Source organism: Tripterygium wilfordii, chromosome 10 (assembly GCF_013401445.1).
Source record: "Tripterygium wilfordii isolate XIE 37 chromosome 10, ASM1340144v1, whole genome shotgun sequence".
Classification (NCBI taxonomy): Eukaryota; Viridiplantae; Streptophyta; class Magnoliopsida; order Celastrales; family Celastraceae; genus Tripterygium; species Tripterygium wilfordii.
In genome coordinates, this window is record NC_052241.1 from 2,417,193 (window position 1) to 2,434,638 (window position 17,446).

The 17,446-nt window shown below is 39.0% G+C and overlaps 4 protein-coding genes across 4 annotated transcripts; 1 reads left to right on the plus strand and 3 right to left on the minus strand.

Moving 5' to 3' along the window:
• Positions 1–1,867: 1,867 nt before the first annotated feature.
• LOC120007878 (splicing factor ESS-2 homolog) lies at positions 1,868–3,837 on the minus strand. Its single transcript, XM_038858352.1, has one exon. The coding sequence runs from the start codon at positions 3,635–3,637 to the stop codon at positions 2,120–2,122; it is 1,518 nt and encodes a 505-aa protein (XP_038714280.1). The 5' UTR covers positions 3,638–3,837; the 3' UTR covers positions 1,868–2,119.
• A 1,311-nt stretch (positions 3,838–5,148) lies between these two features.
• On the plus strand, positions 5,149–8,969 carry LOC120007806 (WRKY transcription factor 1-like). Its single transcript, XM_038858260.1, has 5 exons — positions 5,149–5,324; positions 6,331–7,058; positions 7,162–7,312; positions 7,400–7,558; positions 7,978–8,969. Exons 2-5 carry the CDS (start codon positions 6,437–6,439, stop codon positions 8,540–8,542), a joined length of 1,497 nt encoding a protein of 498 aa, XP_038714188.1. The 5' UTR covers positions 5,149–5,324; positions 6,331–6,436; the 3' UTR covers positions 8,543–8,969.
• A 577-nt stretch (positions 8,970–9,546) lies between these two features.
• LOC120007223 (F-box protein At3g07870-like) lies at positions 9,547–10,875 on the minus strand. The gene has a single exon (XM_038857433.1). It carries the CDS (start codon positions 10,699–10,701, stop codon positions 9,547–9,549), a length of 1,155 nt encoding a protein of 384 aa, XP_038713361.1. The 5' UTR covers positions 10,702–10,875.
• A 243-nt stretch (positions 10,876–11,118) lies between these two features.
• On the minus strand, positions 11,119–14,935 carry LOC120007846 (F-box/kelch-repeat protein At3g23880-like). The gene is made up of 2 exons (XM_038858308.1): positions 14,837–14,935; positions 11,119–13,215 (listed from the first exon to the last, which is right to left on the minus strand). Exon 2 carries the CDS (start codon positions 12,667–12,669, stop codon positions 11,464–11,466), a length of 1,206 nt encoding a protein of 401 aa, XP_038714236.1. The 5' UTR covers positions 12,670–13,215; positions 14,837–14,935; the 3' UTR covers positions 11,119–11,463.
• Positions 14,936–17,446: the final 2,511 nt, after the last annotated feature.

Sequence of the window (17,446 nt, forward strand, 5' to 3'; positions counted from 1 at the left end):
TGCACTTGGCGAAAGGTACCTTTGGTCTTTCCACCGGCTAGCTGTCCTGTGAAAGCTCCAGCTATTTTTCTCATTACAGTTGTGAAAATTTCAGTTCTTTTATACCCTTCAGCCATGGAACTAATCTCGTGACAATGTGGTGGTAAGTAAGGTCATTGCGGTCTTTTCAGAGGCCCAAATTCAATCTGAACCCTTGGTTGCTGTATCCGTAATGGACTTGGGCATAGTAGGTTACATGGTCGGCTCCAGCCTGCCACTTGTTTTTTTAATTATGGAATGCATAGACTACAATGTGGAAACAACAACTCCATCCATATATCATGTGGGATAAAGCATGCTTACATCTTGCACCCCAATCCTGTCCATTGCAGTAACATTGTGCACAGATGTGGTTGACCTATCCCGTCCATTGCAGTCTTAGCCAGAGTTTCGCATGAATGGCCATTTTAGAGCTGTGTGATAAAACTTACAATGTGAGAGCAGTCCCAAGTGCCTCCTACCAGGGATACTGGATTGAAATGCAGGTCATGAGTGTCCATGTGAGATGTCCTAGAGTATTGCAATAGATAATAAAACACAGTTGTTGAAAACCAGAATACACGCATTCAAACCTCTAATCTATTGTTTCTGGCTGCGATGGCTTGCTGGTCGGACTGTACAGATCTGCCAGAGCATCGAGATCATCAGGGCCAGGCTTGGGAATCCGAATTAGGCCTGAGATACTAGGCCGAGCTGACAGACAACAAACACGGGCTCCAACCCTTGCTTAAAAGCACAGTTCTAGCCCGACCCAACTTTGGAAAAATCTATGGCTCGAGTTGAAACTGATTATAGCAAAACACTCGAATGAATATGACTGTTTTTGAGGCTTGCAATGTCTGCATTTTGCTAAAATCTTCCCCTCAAAGTACTAGAAAATAAAATCTTCCCCTCAAAGTCGAGTCAAAAGATGATTATACAGAAACCAGCCAAGGATTGTCAAGAAGAGCATGGTAATTGTGTTGTACCTGGGCGGCTGGCTGGGCCATGAAAGAAGACTGCAACATGCACACACCCCTGTAGCTACAAAGATAAAAGATTCTCATTAAGAAATAATGTCAAATATTATGGCAAAAGTCAGTGCATTAACTGGTCTATCTGGGACAATATACAACTTCTTACTGGATCCAAGCATAAAAACATATCCCAACTTCTATGAAAAACAATACACACAATGCAATTAATCATCATACTAAAAGAATATTCATTAACAGAGCACTTAAAAATCTGAGAACAGGTAGAACTGATGACAACATAGACAAACGTTTCCTTATCTTCCATCAAGCTACCAGATCTGAAATTACATTCCACATGTGGCCCAATTTCAGTCCAGTTGAAACCTCACAAAAAATACATCATCATCATGGAAATGCAAGGGTAAATCACTAACATAACAATTTAAGAAGACCCATTTGATAATAAATCTATAAAGTAAAACATGAAGGTGGTCCCAAGCCAAATAAAAATCCACAGAGCAGACAAAATTAAATCCCCAAAGACAAAGACATTTCTATAAATCCAGATCCATAAATCAAATCTGCACTAAAAATTTCTGATCTCGGCCACGAAGAAGAAACAAGAGTTGAGACTTATACCTTTAAGAGGAACGGGACCATGGAGCATGAAAGAGAAAGCAAGGACTCAGGACGCATGGTCTTCACAGCAGTAAGGTCCAGACATATGCAGAAATCCCGATCTCAAAAAATAACAAATAACATAAAGCCATTGGTGATCTCAGAAGATTACAATCTTGAAAGTTAAATGATTACAATCTGTTAGAGCTCATTTATCAAACCTTCCTTCCCACCCACCCCCAACGAAAAGTCAAAAAACAAAAGATCAATTCTTCCAACACTAAATCCAAACAAATACAAAAGAAAAGGCTCTATTAAATGGGCATAGATAATCATCACGAAAATTTTATAAATGGCCCATTACCACTAAACTCATAACAGTAATGACAGTGAAACCAGAAAAATCTATACATGTATTTCGCACAAAAAAAGGTTTCATTGAGTGCCAACATAAGAAATACAAAACTATGGTCTAATTATACAGAGCATATGGCAGAGAATTTATTTTAGCAAGGGTTAGAACCCTCTCTTACAGATGGTGACCTGGAAACCATACTTCCATCCCTTCCAAACCTTGACAAACTCCTCAAACTCTTTGGGGTACTAGAGCCAGGACTTGCACCTCGGTAAGTGGCACGAAGAGTTTCATCAATAGAAGACGATGATTTTGCAATCGCATTCCTCATGAACTTCTGGGCAGCAGGAGAAAAAGTTTGTCTGCTTGGACTAGCACTCCCCCCTCTAAGAGGTGAGGGCAATGGTGGTTTCTGAAACATTTTCGACCTTTCCCTCGACTTTCGTGCAGCATCCCTTGATAAGGAGTGAGCCTTCACATCTCTCGCAGGTGGATACGGAATTTTAAAATGTGGCCCATCAACACTACCACCAATATCAATAGGTGTATCCTCAGTATCCAACCTCAATGGCGTCCCTTCAATTTCTCCCCAAGTGATAAATGGGGATACATCAACACCAGGAGCAGGAGATGGTGTTCTAACAAAACTATACCCATTTTCTGCTTTCTTCCCTGATTCCAAATAAAATTGGTTGGGTGTCTTCCTCAAATCGTCCAAATCATACTTCTTAGCCTTATCCCCATCTCTGTAAACAGGGAAGGGAGTTGCACCAACAACTGGATTATAAAGCACTTCAACTGTGCCATCATCTTTAGGCCCATTGTCCAGAATTTTACCATGAAAGTGCGTGTTTGTTCGATTGATTTCTTTGGTTAAACTTTTCAATCTTACAGCACGTTCCTCCTCAGTCAATGGGGCCTCACCAAGATCAAAAGGATGGCACATCAACAAGTTCTTTGCTGTGTACTTCCACCCTTCCAAAGTACTCGGCGGCTGATATGACGTGCCATAGCCATCAGTAATTCGATCTCTCTTCACATCTTCAAGCAATTTAACATCCTCCTTTTCACCCTCCGTCAGATACTCATATCTCTCCTTCCTCTTCCTATTCACCTTCTCTATAATTTTCGAAAAACTCTCGTTATCTTCACTTGTATATCTTCTAAAGAACTCATCAAGCGACAATGCAGTCTCTATACCATCAGAACCGTCACCAGAATCTACACCACCAGATGTTTCACTATTCGGAACACCCGGGGTTCTTGGGGTTTTACCGAATTCATCAAAAGGGGTGAAATTTCTCATAAAAGTAGAACCGGGGGTATGTGATTGTGTCCGACCCCCAGGGTTAAGATCATTTACCTTCTTGCCACGACGCTCAATGATCTTCAACTGCGCATCCCGAATCTGCATCGGATCACCCGTTTTCACTGCCTCTAACCAGTCGAGCCGGTCCCTGAGCTTCGATATGTCAGGGAAGAAGTCGCGCTCGACAATCTTCTCGATTGCCGCAACGTATGTGTCCTCATCCAGCACCGTCGCCTTCTTTTTATGGTTTGTGGGTGTAACTGAAGAGTAATCATTCGAGAGGGCATTGTTGGGAAAAGAATAAGAAGACGGTGACGGTGATGAGAGGTGGCGGGGTGAATGGCCAGGAGAGAGAAGCATCGCGTAATTAGGGTTAGGGTTACAATAAGAAAGACTAAAGGAGACGAGAAGATTGAATTATTGAAAGGGAATCTAGAATTCCCGTCTCTGAAAGACCAAAGTTGTGAGTAGTATTGAAGCTAGGGTTTGATGTAGGATTTGAGGCCGTGTTGTTGAAAACTTGGAAGGTAAAATCTAGCCTCGATCGGAAGCCAGAGAAGGGAAACTGTTCATCAGATGGGCGGGGCCACATTTATGTGCCTCAAATAATTGAAGCTCGTGGGCTCAAGCCCAAGGGTGGTTGGGTCCAAGTGAGTCAGGCTTTTTTCCTTTCAAAAACAAAAAAGATTCGAAGCCTATGGACCCTAACTTCGGATGAGATTACGAAATATTTACATGTCTATACCTTAATTCAAATTGAATTTTGAATGCACTTAATTGACTAAATTTATATTGGTTTAAATCAGGATAAATAAACCAGTCAATAACTTAATCTAGGTTAGGATCCGGGCAAGTAAACATGACAAGATTTTTGTATTTGGATCCGAATCCTTATTTAAATCTAACAAAAAATTTATGTTTGGACTCGAATTTCGTATAAATTTATGTTCAAAATTGATTTAATCAGTGTTGGACAGATTCGATCATTTAGATCGGACATAGTTTCGTCACTCCTATCTTGAGAGGGATGAGACAGACTAAAATAGAGCATATTTTATAGCGTTTTAGAGTAAAGATTGGCTGGAACAAGATTCCTCGGTGAGTCCGACACCAATTCTATCGAACGGCACACAGCAAAGGAAGACCTTAAACCATGATAACCACAATCTCATTACCAGTTTGATAAGGCATTTTGCCCAACATTTGTAGTAGAAATGTTTGTTGCTTGCCAACGATCATTTTCGGGCAACAAAACCGAGGCAATTTTAGTAGCATATTAAAGCCTTTTGGAAATGCGACCTTTTAGGACAATTTTAATAGCATTTTCGAAATTATATCATTATTTTCCTCAAACTTTTAATGGTGTACCCACAATATCCTTAAAAAATTCTCCCTTTTGTGGACAACTCTCTCAAAGTTTTTTTTTAATAAAAATCAAGATTTTTTATTACTCTTTGATAAAAATCAAGATTTTTCAATTTATTTTTATTCGTTTTCTTGTACAACAATGACAGAGATCGAGTGACATGTGACATGTGTAGTTATTTTAATTATTTATGTTATTTTATAAAGTTTTGTTATTTATTTTACTATTTATTTACATTTGTTTCTACTAAAATGCATAATATTCCTACATGTTATTTATTACATAATATTACATAGCATAAATGCTACAAGCAAAAGTTGAATCAAACATTATCAATCATTCAACTTCAAACAGCATATTTGCTATAACCATTGTCAAACATTTCTGCTACCACAATTTCTACTTAACATACCTGCAATTTTCAATATGTTTTACCAAATTGGGCCTCGGTCCGTGAGACAGTATAGCACACAATACCTTCACTGTACCTCCGCGTAGCCAATCAGAGGCCGACTTCTTCTCGCCTTTCCTCTACTTCGAGTCCAGCTGTGGATTGGTCCCAAGTACTAACCTCGATTCTAAACTCTGACTCGCTTTCATCTCTCTGTGGTTGACTCGCTGGCTCCAATCCCGAGTCGTCTTTTAGAGCAAAAAAGAAGCTAGGGTTTCTCATGGGAACAGGTAAACTCATCATGAGCTGAGTGATCTGTTGGGTTTATGTGTAAATTTTTTTTCACTTGTATTTACTGTAATTTTGTTTTAGTTTTATGTTTAATTTTTACTGTCTGGGTTGTATGTTAGAGTAGGTGTAATTGATTTGAATTTTGTGGAAGATAGGTGGCTAGGAGCTCAAAATTGCGATGTTCCCTGTTTGTTTACCTAGTAATCATAGGAAATTATAGCAAATTGGGGTTTTGAGGATCTGTTTACTTGTCAGGAGTATGTGAAAGCAAAGAATCCTTGGATCCTGAGCTCCCCTGGGCTTAATTCTGCTGTTCCTTTTGCATACCTACTGTACTATGCTTTGTTTCCTTCATTTTCCTGGTAACCAAACAAGAGGGAAATGTTTTTTTTGGAGAATATATTTGTAACTATTTGCCTATTTGGGCTAGAAGTAATTGATAAGTGAGTTGACAATTCTAGCCTCATTATTCAGATATGCCCAATTGTTGAATTAAATGTCCTTTTAATGAAACTTTAGGAAACGCCTTTCTGTACATTGAAGATTGTTGGCTCAGGGTATGACGTGCAAGCAACATATTATGTAAACTTTTGAAGCTTGCATTTTAGATCTGGAGATCACACTTTTGAGTCTAATTTCTCCTTTGAAATCCTTCTGCGCCATTTGCCTGCATTTGTTTACTTAAACAGTCTGAACAGATGCGATTAGTTGAGTGAAACTGGAAAGATTTGTGTTGTTACCTTTGGACCATTGGGTTTGACATCTTGAAACCTGCGTATATTTATGTTAATATGGTGTATTCCTATATCAGAAACAAATTGTTGGTCAAGCATCCATTGGAAAATTTTTGTGGAACAATTAATTGAATTTCATTGTATGGATGCAAGTCTCTTGTTTAGGTTGTGCGAAACGTGTCTCCCATTTTCTCAATTATCTGCTAAATAAGTTATTTCTGGTTAGCAGTTCTTACTGTTGTTGATCTAGGCTTTATGAATGCTTCTTCAGGCTTAAACAACCAGCGTATATGGTATTTGTCCGGAACTATGGTCAATTGCAGTAGTGGCTCCTTGAATTGATCCAGTTCCAATTTTGTAGAAGGGCATATATTCACATGGTTTCTTCAGGAGAAACACATAATGAAGTTGCTTCTAATAATAAGCTGCAAGTAGGGCAGCCTGATGCTTCAGAGCCGATCCTTGATGATGTGGGTAACGTATCTCAACGGATTGCTGAAAGTGGAATTCATGCATCGCAATCTAACCTAGAAGGAAGGACTGCCCCCACTATACCCGAGAAAGCATCACAAGAGCCTGATGCTGGGAGCCATATATTACGAATTGATCAAGAAGGTAGCATTTCTGCCATACCCGAGAAGGTCTCAGAATCCCCTGATGGGGGTTCCATTACTTTGCAATCTAGTCAACACGAAAGTACTCCACCTATTATACGTGAGAAAGTGTCAGAGGATGGATATCAATGGCGAAAATATGGGCAGAAATATGTTAAATGCAGGCAGAAAATTGTCAAAGGGAATGAGCTTATACGGAGCTATTACAAATGCACACATCCAAGGTGCCTAGTGAAAAAGCAATTGGAGATTTCCCTTGATGGACAGATTATAAATACGATCTCCTTTGGTCATCATGATCATCCTAAACCTCGAGACAACCTCCCTGTAGATGTTGGAGTTGTTGAAGAAAAAAGAGATAAATCCTCCTTATCTTGCATGGAAGGTAAGAAAGTAGTCTTATACTTTCTTTCTTGTTTCCTCTTAGGTTGATGGGTTATTTAATCATTTTTGTGCTTTCATATATGGGGAATAATTATGTCATGTAGAGAGGCAGAAACCCCATGAGATTGAGGCAACAAATACTCCTCAACTTTCTTCTACTGTTGCATCAAAGAATGATGTAAAAGTTGTGCTTTCGGATTCAAGCAGGACAAGGTACAAGGTTGATACTGGTGACAGTACAGGTGCAAAACGAACGTATGTTAGTAAACTCTTTCCTTTTGTTTATCTTAAACAGACGATTCTTTTTTTTTTCTTATCCATTTTGCTATTTATATCAAGCAGGAAGAAAAGGAATCGTAAAGGTGATGCAACTCTGATGGATAAACCAACTAGTGAACCACGTACGGTTGTCCAAACTTCAAGTGAAGTAGATATCTTAAATGATGGATACCGATGGCGCAAATATGGGCAGAAATTAGTGAAAGGCAATCCAAATCCAAGGTAAATAAAAAAAAAAGTAAACAACTCACGTGCAGAAGGCTTCTGCAGTGGGCGGGGTCGGAGACATACAAGATGCACATAACCTTGCTCTCACATAATATGTGGAGGGATTGTTTCTAGGAATTGAACCAATGGCCTCTAGGTTGCACCTTTGCAATTCTACCACTAGGCAACATGTTCGTCTGTGATATTGATGTTAATGTCCATATACAAGAGGAGGAGCTAATTTTCCTCGACATTCATAAGAGTATATTTGCCTTTCCGTTGTGAGATATATTTTTCTCATATTTCAGTTTTTTCTCTCATTTACAGCTGGTTGTTGACCATGGCTTAACTACTGCTACTTCCTTAACTTTCTATATTAGCTCTATAGCATTATTCTTAATTCGATTCAGAATTGGGCTTTTCTCATTTTGTAGGAGTTACTATCGATGCTCAACTTATGGCTGCCCTGCAAAGAAACTTGTAGAGAGGGCAGCTCACGACCCAGCACTGGTGATAACCACTTACGAGGGACAGCATGTTCATGATGTGCCTCCTGCAAGGAGAGTTGCCCACAACCCAGCTAGTTCTGATGCCAACCATAGAGATGATTCAGGCACAAAACCTGTGGAAAGTTTCGCCAGTTGTCTTGATATGGTTGTTAGCCATACTGATCGCATTGCTAATGCTGAATCAACGCAACAAGTCAAGAGTAAGAGTAGGAAATTGGAAAGAAGTAGTGTTGCAAACTTTGACACGGTGTCCCATTCTAGCATGGTTCATGAATGCAAATCAAATGGGAAACACAACGTCAAGTCAGCTTCATCTGAAGTGAATAATGCTTCTGATCTTGATATGGCTGCTCATTCAAGTTCAGGTTCAAAGGGTGGGTTAGATGAGCAGTGTAATGGTGAATCGGGAACTAGGTTGAATGAGATTGATGGTACTTGCCCTGATATGGTTGTTCATGCCAATCCAGTTAGCCCAAATGCAGCATGCTGAAAAGATGAATTCTTGTTGCTTGTACCTTTAAAAATTAGCAATTGTCAGGGCATCCATCGAATTGACCTAACTAGTACACAGATGTTCTAATTGTCAATGTAACTCTTACAGCTACTACTAGTCACGGAGAAAATCAATCAGATAAAGATGACGGAGAACTGACGGAAGTTTCTAATGTGGCTGTTGTTTACAGTCGCATTTGTAGGGAGACGAAGAGGAAGACCTAGCGGAGTAGAGAGAAGGAAGGAAATACTTGTCCTTTAGATCCTTGTGCTAAAGAATTGGAATCATTGATTAGTTCTCACGTGAACTTATTGTAGCATTTATCATTTAACTGGGATGAAATTAGTGTGAGTTATGTTTGGTGATATCTACTAATTTTGTGAAATTGGATTTATGCTCCATGACATTCTTTCGTTATGCATTGTGTCAGGAGTAAGAGAGAGAGGAATCATCTTCTGATCATCTAATGTAAAGTATAGAATCCTACTTTTTTCTGAGATGAATTGGAAATTTCATACAAGTTGCATTTGTATCTCTCAATAATCCCTCACTGCTTCAGGACAACTGAAAATGGGCCCCATGGGACTCTGGGATTTTTTTTCTTCTTTTTTTTAGGGAATCGTGGGACCTCGTCAAGACATGACCCTTTGATCCAATATCGATGGAGTAAACCCCAAACCCGTACATGTGCCTGGACTCTTGAGAGTTTCCCTACAAGAGATCATGACTCTGGATAGTTTTCCTACATGGGATCAACCCTTGAAGTGTGACTCCAAAGTGTTGATGAGAGCTTTCGAATATAGGATCCATGAGTTTATACTTTATATGAAATATTAGGAACCAACTCGGCCAATCCGTTGAGGTTTCCTAGATGCATAGTTGGTGTCTTGATTTTCTGAAATACCATTCACACTTTCTTGATCTTAACTAAAAATAAATAAATAAAGCAAGCAAGCAAGCAAGAAGTATGTGAATCTACTAAACAGTAAACAAATTTCCCCCTAGAATGTCAAACAAGGGATTGCATCAAAGCTGGCAACATGAGCAGCAGCTTTGAATTCATGCCCTACCCTGCCTACTGAGACATTGACAAAACTCCCCCTCCTTGGATCATACAAAATCATGTAGTTACAGTCATTTTGTATCAAAATCTCTCCATTCTTGAATCTCATAATCGGTTTCAGAACACAATCCTGCATCTCCTTTGGAAGCGAGGTTTTGGCAATAACAATCTCTCTACTCCATGATGACTCCACTCCATAATTCTTCAGCAACCAGATCTCAAGGTTATAGAAACTCATACTGTCACATATGTAAAGACAACCCTCCAAAACTCCCAATACTATCTCACTATCAACCCTGTCAAATTCGTCAGGGGGCGTTGCGATTGTGCTAATCTTCTTGGTATCAATGTTGAGAGAGCATATAATGTCAGACCCACCATTAGCATCTCTTTCAGCAATCCAATGAAGGGCACCATTCAGTTGAATACTAAAGAATTTATGATGAACAGGGAAGGGTACCTCCCCTATGCTTCTCCAATTATCTGTTCCAAAGGTATAAACTTCGCCTTCTGTGCGCAGATTTACGTTTGGGTGATTATACTTCTTATTGGTTATCCTTAGGACCATGTATTGATTGCTTTCTGGACTGAAACCAAACCCATGAACAGTTGCAACTAATTTACCAACCCTTTTTTGTTTCTTTGAATTAGAAGGGGTATTGACAAACTGGCCAGTAATTGGATTGCAGAGATAATAACTTCTAATCGAGTTCAAAGCAAACAAGCAAAGCAGCCCATTACAAGAACCCAGAAGCTCAACGTGACGGGTAGGGATGTTGTTCTTGGTGTTGAATTTCAGGACTCCATGGATGCCTGATTCAAGCTCAACCATGTAGAAATTGGAAGGACCCTGTTTGGGTTCACTCTGGAGTACTAGCGTGGGGCGTGCCTTTTGTTGAAGCAGAGAAGCAAAGTAAGAGTCTGAGAGTAAGCTCTGCCATGTTTTGCATACGCACCTGGATTGAATTATGGTTTTCAATGGGAGACGGGAGAGAATGTCCATGACAATAACATCTGGAAGCAATGACAGTCCCCCTTCTTCTTCCTTGATGCAGTGCTTATCTCTGTACTTTCTTCCTCTCCTGCTCTTCATGGTGAGTCGGCCACAGGAAGCTTTTTCTCCTCTCTTTTTTCCCCTCTTTAGGTAAAAATTATTTGTGATCTTCTCCTTTTGGACGCCTGTTTCTTTAAGTATTAGGAATCGGATTTTAATTGTTTTAGGTTTAGTATTGTTTAACCGGAAGGTTTTAATTCTACTCCTAACAGAACACGATTGTATTTTTTTATTTCTATTTTTTGGAATTGAAGGGATCTCACTTTTACTCCCCTCAACTCGGGTGCTCGGGGTCTACTGTAACAAAAATTACAGCGGGGCGGGGTTTAGCTCCCAATGCTTCCCGTACTTAGCCGCCATTTCAGTAGGAAAATCTTATACATCAAAAAAATTCTCTTATGCGAAGACCTACAAGTTATATTAAGAAAATTACAACAAAGTTTGGACACCCGCAAGTTAATATATTAAACCCAGTGCAACTATTCATGCCTTAGATGCTAAGAAAATCACATGACAAAGTTTACAAACAGAAAAGATAAATGGCAAGGTATTCTCTAAATACGAAAAACTGACACATTGATGCAGGAAGGGGCTTAGAAGACCTAGAAAAAGTCATTGTGTTCTCAAACAATAGAACCTACTAACATAGATGCTAATCTAATTTTGAAAACAACAATGATGTTCTAAACAACACAAAACATAAAATCTTCCAAAGTTAAAATTTGCAGCGGCCAAAGAACGTTTGGACTTCAAGGAGCTGAAACTGAGCCCTACCCAACAGGCATATCCGAGAATTTAACTTCATCCTCTGGGAGATACTAGGCTCTCGATGTAACGGAAGAGATGAGTGGGATGAAAAACTTGGAGATTCTTAACTTTCTCAAGAATTGGATCATAAGAAACCAGCCAACTGTTTTTAATCAACATGAACTCACCCTCATCCACCAATCCTGCTGGTATCATCGTTTCGGTTCCCACCTTGTACAATTTAGTCCAGGACTCTGGCACACCATAATCCTTCATAACCCATATGCTCCAAGTTCCAGCCATGTTAGAGGGGTCAAATATGCAGATAAGAAGGGATTCCATCAACACCGCAAGTTTTCTATGCCATGACTGACGCTTTCCACCATCATTGGGCAACTCCAAGGTGTATAATGTTTCATTTACCATATCTAAGGCAAGGATAAAGGAATAATTCGCATCATCTGTAGCAACCCAATGTGATGCCTGATTCATAAATACTGCGGAGCGGTAATCATAGATCTGGGTCATCTGGCACTGGATATTTGTTTCCAAACTTCTCCAACAATCTGTGCTCACTGAGTACACCTCTACTTTAGTTTCAAAATTGAAAGCCGTTATTATTCTCACCACTTTGTAGTCGTTAGTAGTGGAAAGATATCCAAATCCAACACCAAGTACAAGCAGCAAATTGTTCCACTGATTTATATAATGTTCTGGAAGAGCTCTGCATTCTCTAGTAGCAGGGTTCCACAGATAAATCCTCAACCCAAAAGCTGGGCAAGTAAGATGTGATTCAATCAGGCAAATCAATCCATTGATGGATCCCACAATTGAGTAATGCCCTGTTTTGCTAAGAATAGGAACTTCTACCTTTGAAATTTCTTGAAAAGTCCCACCATTCCTCAAGGAAAAAACCTCATCAGCTTTCCAATGTTTCTCAGGACACAGCAAACTGCCACAAATTGCTGCTATGTAGTAAGAACCTGCATTTAGAGTGCGCCAGGGGACAAATTGACCCTCTGTGTCAGACAGATGTCTAAGGAGAAGACAACCTCTGTGATTTGCAATACCATGTTTGAACTGCAATTCAGTGAATTTAGGATCACCACATAAAGTACACCATGCCTTGCATACACATGTAAATCTGATAAGAGACTTCACAGGCAACCTTAACAGGATATCAGCGACAATTTCATTTGGTAGATTGCCTGACAATGACCTCTGCATCAATTTTTGCCATCTAGATGCAGCTACTGCCATGGAAAGCGGATTATGCAAACGAATAAAGAAAAAAAGGCCAATAAGGTATGTCGCAAGCTATCTATTCCAAAAGATATGAGATGCAAGGAGTTCAGATAGTTTCTAGAAAGAACAAGGCTGAACAAAAGAAAAAGATGATGATGAAGGGTATTGACGATCCATTAGAAGACCAGGGTTTGAATACGAAGGGACTCATTCTAAGGATATTTATAAACCAGAAAAGGAAACTTTATTCGTCAAGCTATGCACCAGTTAGCGGAAGAGTCCAAATGTCATCAACGTAATCAAATGTGTCATCCTGGTATGTCTTACAACTGCAAAGCCACTCATGCAGCAGTCCAGGTGTTGTGATCTACAGCATATATTGAGCATCCCGGTATGTCTTACAGCTGCAAAGCCACTCATGCAGCAGCCCAAGTGTTGTGATCTACATCATATATTTAGCAGCCCGGAGCTGCTTTACTCATCAAGATATGCGCTTGTGAGCAGAAGAGTGTCCAAATGTCATTTACCTTGTCAAGCGTGTCATCCTGGTATTTCTTACAGCTGCAAAACCATTCACGCAAGTAGGCCAGGTGTTGTGATCTAAAGCATATATAGAGCAGTCCTGTAGTTTCCGAGAGCAATGATTTTAAATATTTGAGCCGGCAAGGGAGCCAAAAAATACTAAAAGACTGAGAGACACCTGTTATGAAGCAACCATGGTGAAATCCCCCATCTTAGTTTCCATCCCTTTCTACCGACCATAATTTGATGCCATCCTGAGCTAAGCAATCGAATATAATTTGATGCTATCTTGAAATGTAGTCTAGGGTCAAATCTCAGTTTTACAACTGATGTGCGTTGTCAACGCTAGTTAATTGTCTGATTTCTGCTTTCCTATATATTACATTCTTATTATGGTAGCTGGATTAACGTCTGAAGCTCGCAAGGTTACCAAAAGTACAAAGTTTTTCTTTGCTTTATGGAAGAAAATACCGTTTGTAGGCCTTATATATATTGGAATAATAAAAGTGCATTAATGATTAAACAGCACCCCCTAGCAGCAGGATTTAGCCTAGAACAATGCGAAGGAAAAAAAAAAAACTGAACCTCCTACTAAATAAACACTCCTTGAATAATAAGCTAGAAAACTGGCAGCAACATGACTACCTAATTTGGCTCTAAGAAACATTAACAAGAAAAGTAAATAGAACCCAAGTTTTTACACAGGCCACATGGCAAATTTGGAAGCATATCTTAGTTCCTGTCACGGTCCATGAGATTAAAATAAAACCTTATCCCGGACTTTAAGCCTGAATAACTTTTTAGCTGCCCCCTTTTGTTTTGAATTTTATTTGGATCGGCTAAGTTTTTCCTCTCTAATAAGGGCCAAGTGTTCAAAAAGGAAGGTCTTCAAGATGAGAATGTTAATTTAGATGTTACACTTCGAAATAAGAGAACAACAGATTGAAGATATAATATTGAATACTCATTTAAGATGGCTTCGACATGTACGACACAAAAATACAAATACAAATACAAATACAAATACACCAGTATGAAAATTTACGAAAGCTAACTAGAGAACAAGAAACACATCACTGGACATAGCATGATGAGCGAGAAAGAAAATCCCAAAGGATTGTTGATTTTATCCCAAATTTGAGTTCCAAATAAGCCAAAGCTAAACAATGTCCCATAAACGTTAACTTGGATTAACTCTTTCTCAAAGTTCAACATTGAGTATACTACGGCAGTAATAAAATTTCACGAATGAAATGTAGTTTAATTATGCTAAATTTCAAGTCTTTTATGAGTCTTTAGTTAATCCTCCTGATACGTTACTACATTAGTACATTCCTAAAGCGATTTCAATCATAATATTGAATTACATTCTATAAAACATTCATGGAACAACACACATTATCAAACAGAAGATACCTAGATATTCATTCCTGACTCAGTCACACACAACAATTCCGATTTCATTCAGCAAGTGAATATGGAACAAAAGATGCGAACAGTGAAATCCAATTCGCCCTCTAATTACAGTAACCAAATAAACTTTCAAGGATCGACATAGAAAGAAATGTAGGGTTTTCATGAATACTAACCACACGACCAAATAGTAACCAATTCAAAGTACATCACGAAAAGATTAAATGACAAAGAAGATGAGACTTACCTAGAAACTTTACCTCCCAAGATTCGAAACTCCTTCCCGACTCCAGCCGGTGTTAGATTCTGCCATTGATTTTCACTTTCACCTGCGCTTCTCATTGTCTGTCTCTTTCGATTAACAGAGACCCCATAACTAGTAAGGCGGTTGCGAAGTTCGGGTTCGGGTGGAGACGGACGCTTAATCGGGTCAAATAGACTTTCGGCCCAAAATATTACATTGTCGCTAACCCTTGGGCCGGGCTTAGTGAATCAGGCCTGTCAATTTAAGATACTTTGGGCTTTTGAAACGTGAATTGCTCTCATGATTCATATGATTAAGAGAGACGATTCAAATCCTGATCATTATAGTGATACACATTATCTTTACCAAGATTAAGATCTATGCCATAACCCTTAGACGGGTAGTTTCCTAAGGTAGCAGTCAAGACTGTGGAATTTTGAAACCTGCGACTTCGTTCTCGAAAGCTAAATAGAGAAGTGCGGATCTGACCGCCCTCAGACGGGTTCTAAAAAAAGAGGCGCGTTCGGGTTCTTTAGTAACCAGTAAGAGTTCTTTTTGAATAAAATAACCTTGTCGGGTCTTTGTAAAATACTCGTTTAGCCGAGGGCTTCTTCCAATACCAATGAATTCCATTGGACCCAAAAATGAGAAATTGGAAGAATCTTTTGGGTCTTCCAATATCAATAGGTTTTAGCCGCTAGTGAAACTACAAGGAATGAGTCCCCCTCCATCATGAACTTCTTAGTGGAGCATATTGTCCGATTCACTCCCTAGGATTGAGGTTGATTGACTTGTTCAAGGCAAGGTACCAAATGAGAAGGAGCACTTCCACTGAAAGTACATTCTAACTAGTGGTTCGGGTACAAGTGGGGTCATTAATTATTATATATAATTACATATTGGATTATTTTGCACATCAAAATAGTCACACTTTATTCCTCTTGTCGTTTTCTGATTTTAACATAAAGTGAAAAGCAAAAAAATAAAATAAAATGGAAAGAAGAATGAAAGGCACTTTCTAATGGTGCTCATTAAGCAAAAGACTATGAGATGAAAGCACCTCCAAGAAAGTTACTTTAGTTATAGTTGCATGTAGTTTTTTCCTAGTTAGTGTTTGAATTAGATCCTTCATTTTCTTGTTTTTTGATTGATGGTTAGAACTTTTGTTGAAATTTTAATAATAAGAAAAATAAAGGTAAATTAAAGAAAAATTAAAAAGAAGCTTATTTAAACCAATTGAAACCGATTAGGGTTAAAGATTGATAGAGATTGTGATTAATTATATAATAAGCCTTAATTTGTCTTGAGTTGGGACTGAAGAGAATATCAAGATCAGTTAAATCATTGATCATCCCACCATATATATTGTATTGTATCAACGAGACAAGACACTTTATTCTTAAGTGCAAGTAACTCTACCTTAACAACGAAAGTGGTATAGCCTCGTTGGTCGATCACTCGATCTCCACACTCAACTGTGCGTGCTCGCGCGTGCATGTGGAGGGAAGGGGTTCGATTCCAACGGGGAACGAAGTGCTAGCATGCTAGTCCACTGGAGTTATATCCCACCTGGGCCTCGGCCTTGACTTAAAGCCCAGACCGTCTAGTGGGGTGGCGGGCTGGGTTAGGGTTTACTCTGGGCCGTCGCGTAGGGCAAAGCCCGCAAGACGTGTCTGTAGGTTCCCTAATCAAAAAAAAAAACTCTACCTTAACCTAAATTAATTGTATGATCTTGTATTGTGTTGTCAGGTGAACAATTTGAAGAGCTATTGATTCTAGAGTTGATTATTCGGACCTTCCAATTCATAGATGTGAAGGGATGTTTAGATTGTAATTCACTCATCTAAGGAACAAGTGACCAAGTTCAATCTATGAGAGAATCTCATTTCTGATATTGCAAATTAAGGTAGGTTTCATGGGATTTGTCAATTATGTGTGTCAAAGTATACATGATTGGTGATTGATAAAGTAGAGGAGGCCTGCGTTTATGGCTTTGTTCGAATTGAAAAATGAAGAGAAGAGTAGAGTTAATGGAAGAGAGTTAAGTGAAATAGAGTTGTGAGATAAGATTACCTTGACTCTCCCTTACTTGAATAGAAGTTAAGAGTTAAGCGACCGCAATGGTGTAGATTTAATGGGGCATGGATATATAAAAAGAGTGTTTTATTGGCCCAACATGGGAATGTATGTATACAATAGTACCATTTTAATGGTTCGATTTTGTTGGCCAACTTGTAAAAAAGGGACATTGTCATGCCCTATATTGACCTTCTTGTTCATTTGTTAGGGCCCATGATCCCTAACATGCAATAGTTCACATTTAATGGAGGAGGAAGGGAATTAAGTGAAAGAGAGTTATGAGAGGGAAACTGTTTTGACTCATCCTTATTTGGATAGATGGTATAGTTAAGCAACCATAATGGTGCACATTTAATGGGAAATGGGTGGACAAAAAGCCTGAGACTTCCATGTCAAGGGGTGATTGATCGTAGAAGTGGGGGTACAAACATGAAGAAGAAAGACTATGATGTAGGACCGGATCATCTTGTGGGCAAAGTTGAAGTAGTGTTTTTATTGTGTTTGTGATTATGTTGTTATTAGTTTTGTTGATGA

Excerpts from the sequence above, each read along its gene's own strand:
- LOC120007878 (XM_038858352.1), bottom strand. The coding sequence starts at position 3,637 with ATGCTTCTCTCTCCTGGCCATTCACCCCGCCACCTCTCATCACCGTCA.
- LOC120007806 (XM_038858260.1), top strand. The coding sequence starts at position 6,437 with ATGGTTTCTTCAGGAGAAACACATAATGAAGTTGCTTCTAATAATAAG. Across the intron at positions 7,059-7,161 it reads CTCCTTATCTTGCATGGAAG|AGAGGCAGAAACCCCATGAG; the intron begins GTAAGAAAGTAG and ends TATGTCATGTAG. Across the intron at positions 7,559-7,977 it reads AAAGGCAATCCAAATCCAAG|GAGTTACTATCGATGCTCAA; the intron begins GTAAATAAAAAA and ends CTCATTTTGTAG.
- LOC120007223 (XM_038857433.1), bottom strand. The coding sequence starts at position 10,701 with ATGAAGAGCAGGAGAGGAAGAAAGTACAGAGATAAGCACTGCATCAAG.
- LOC120007846 (XM_038858308.1), bottom strand. The coding sequence starts at position 12,669 with ATGGCAGTAGCTGCATCTAGATGGCAAAAATTGATGCAGAGGTCATTG.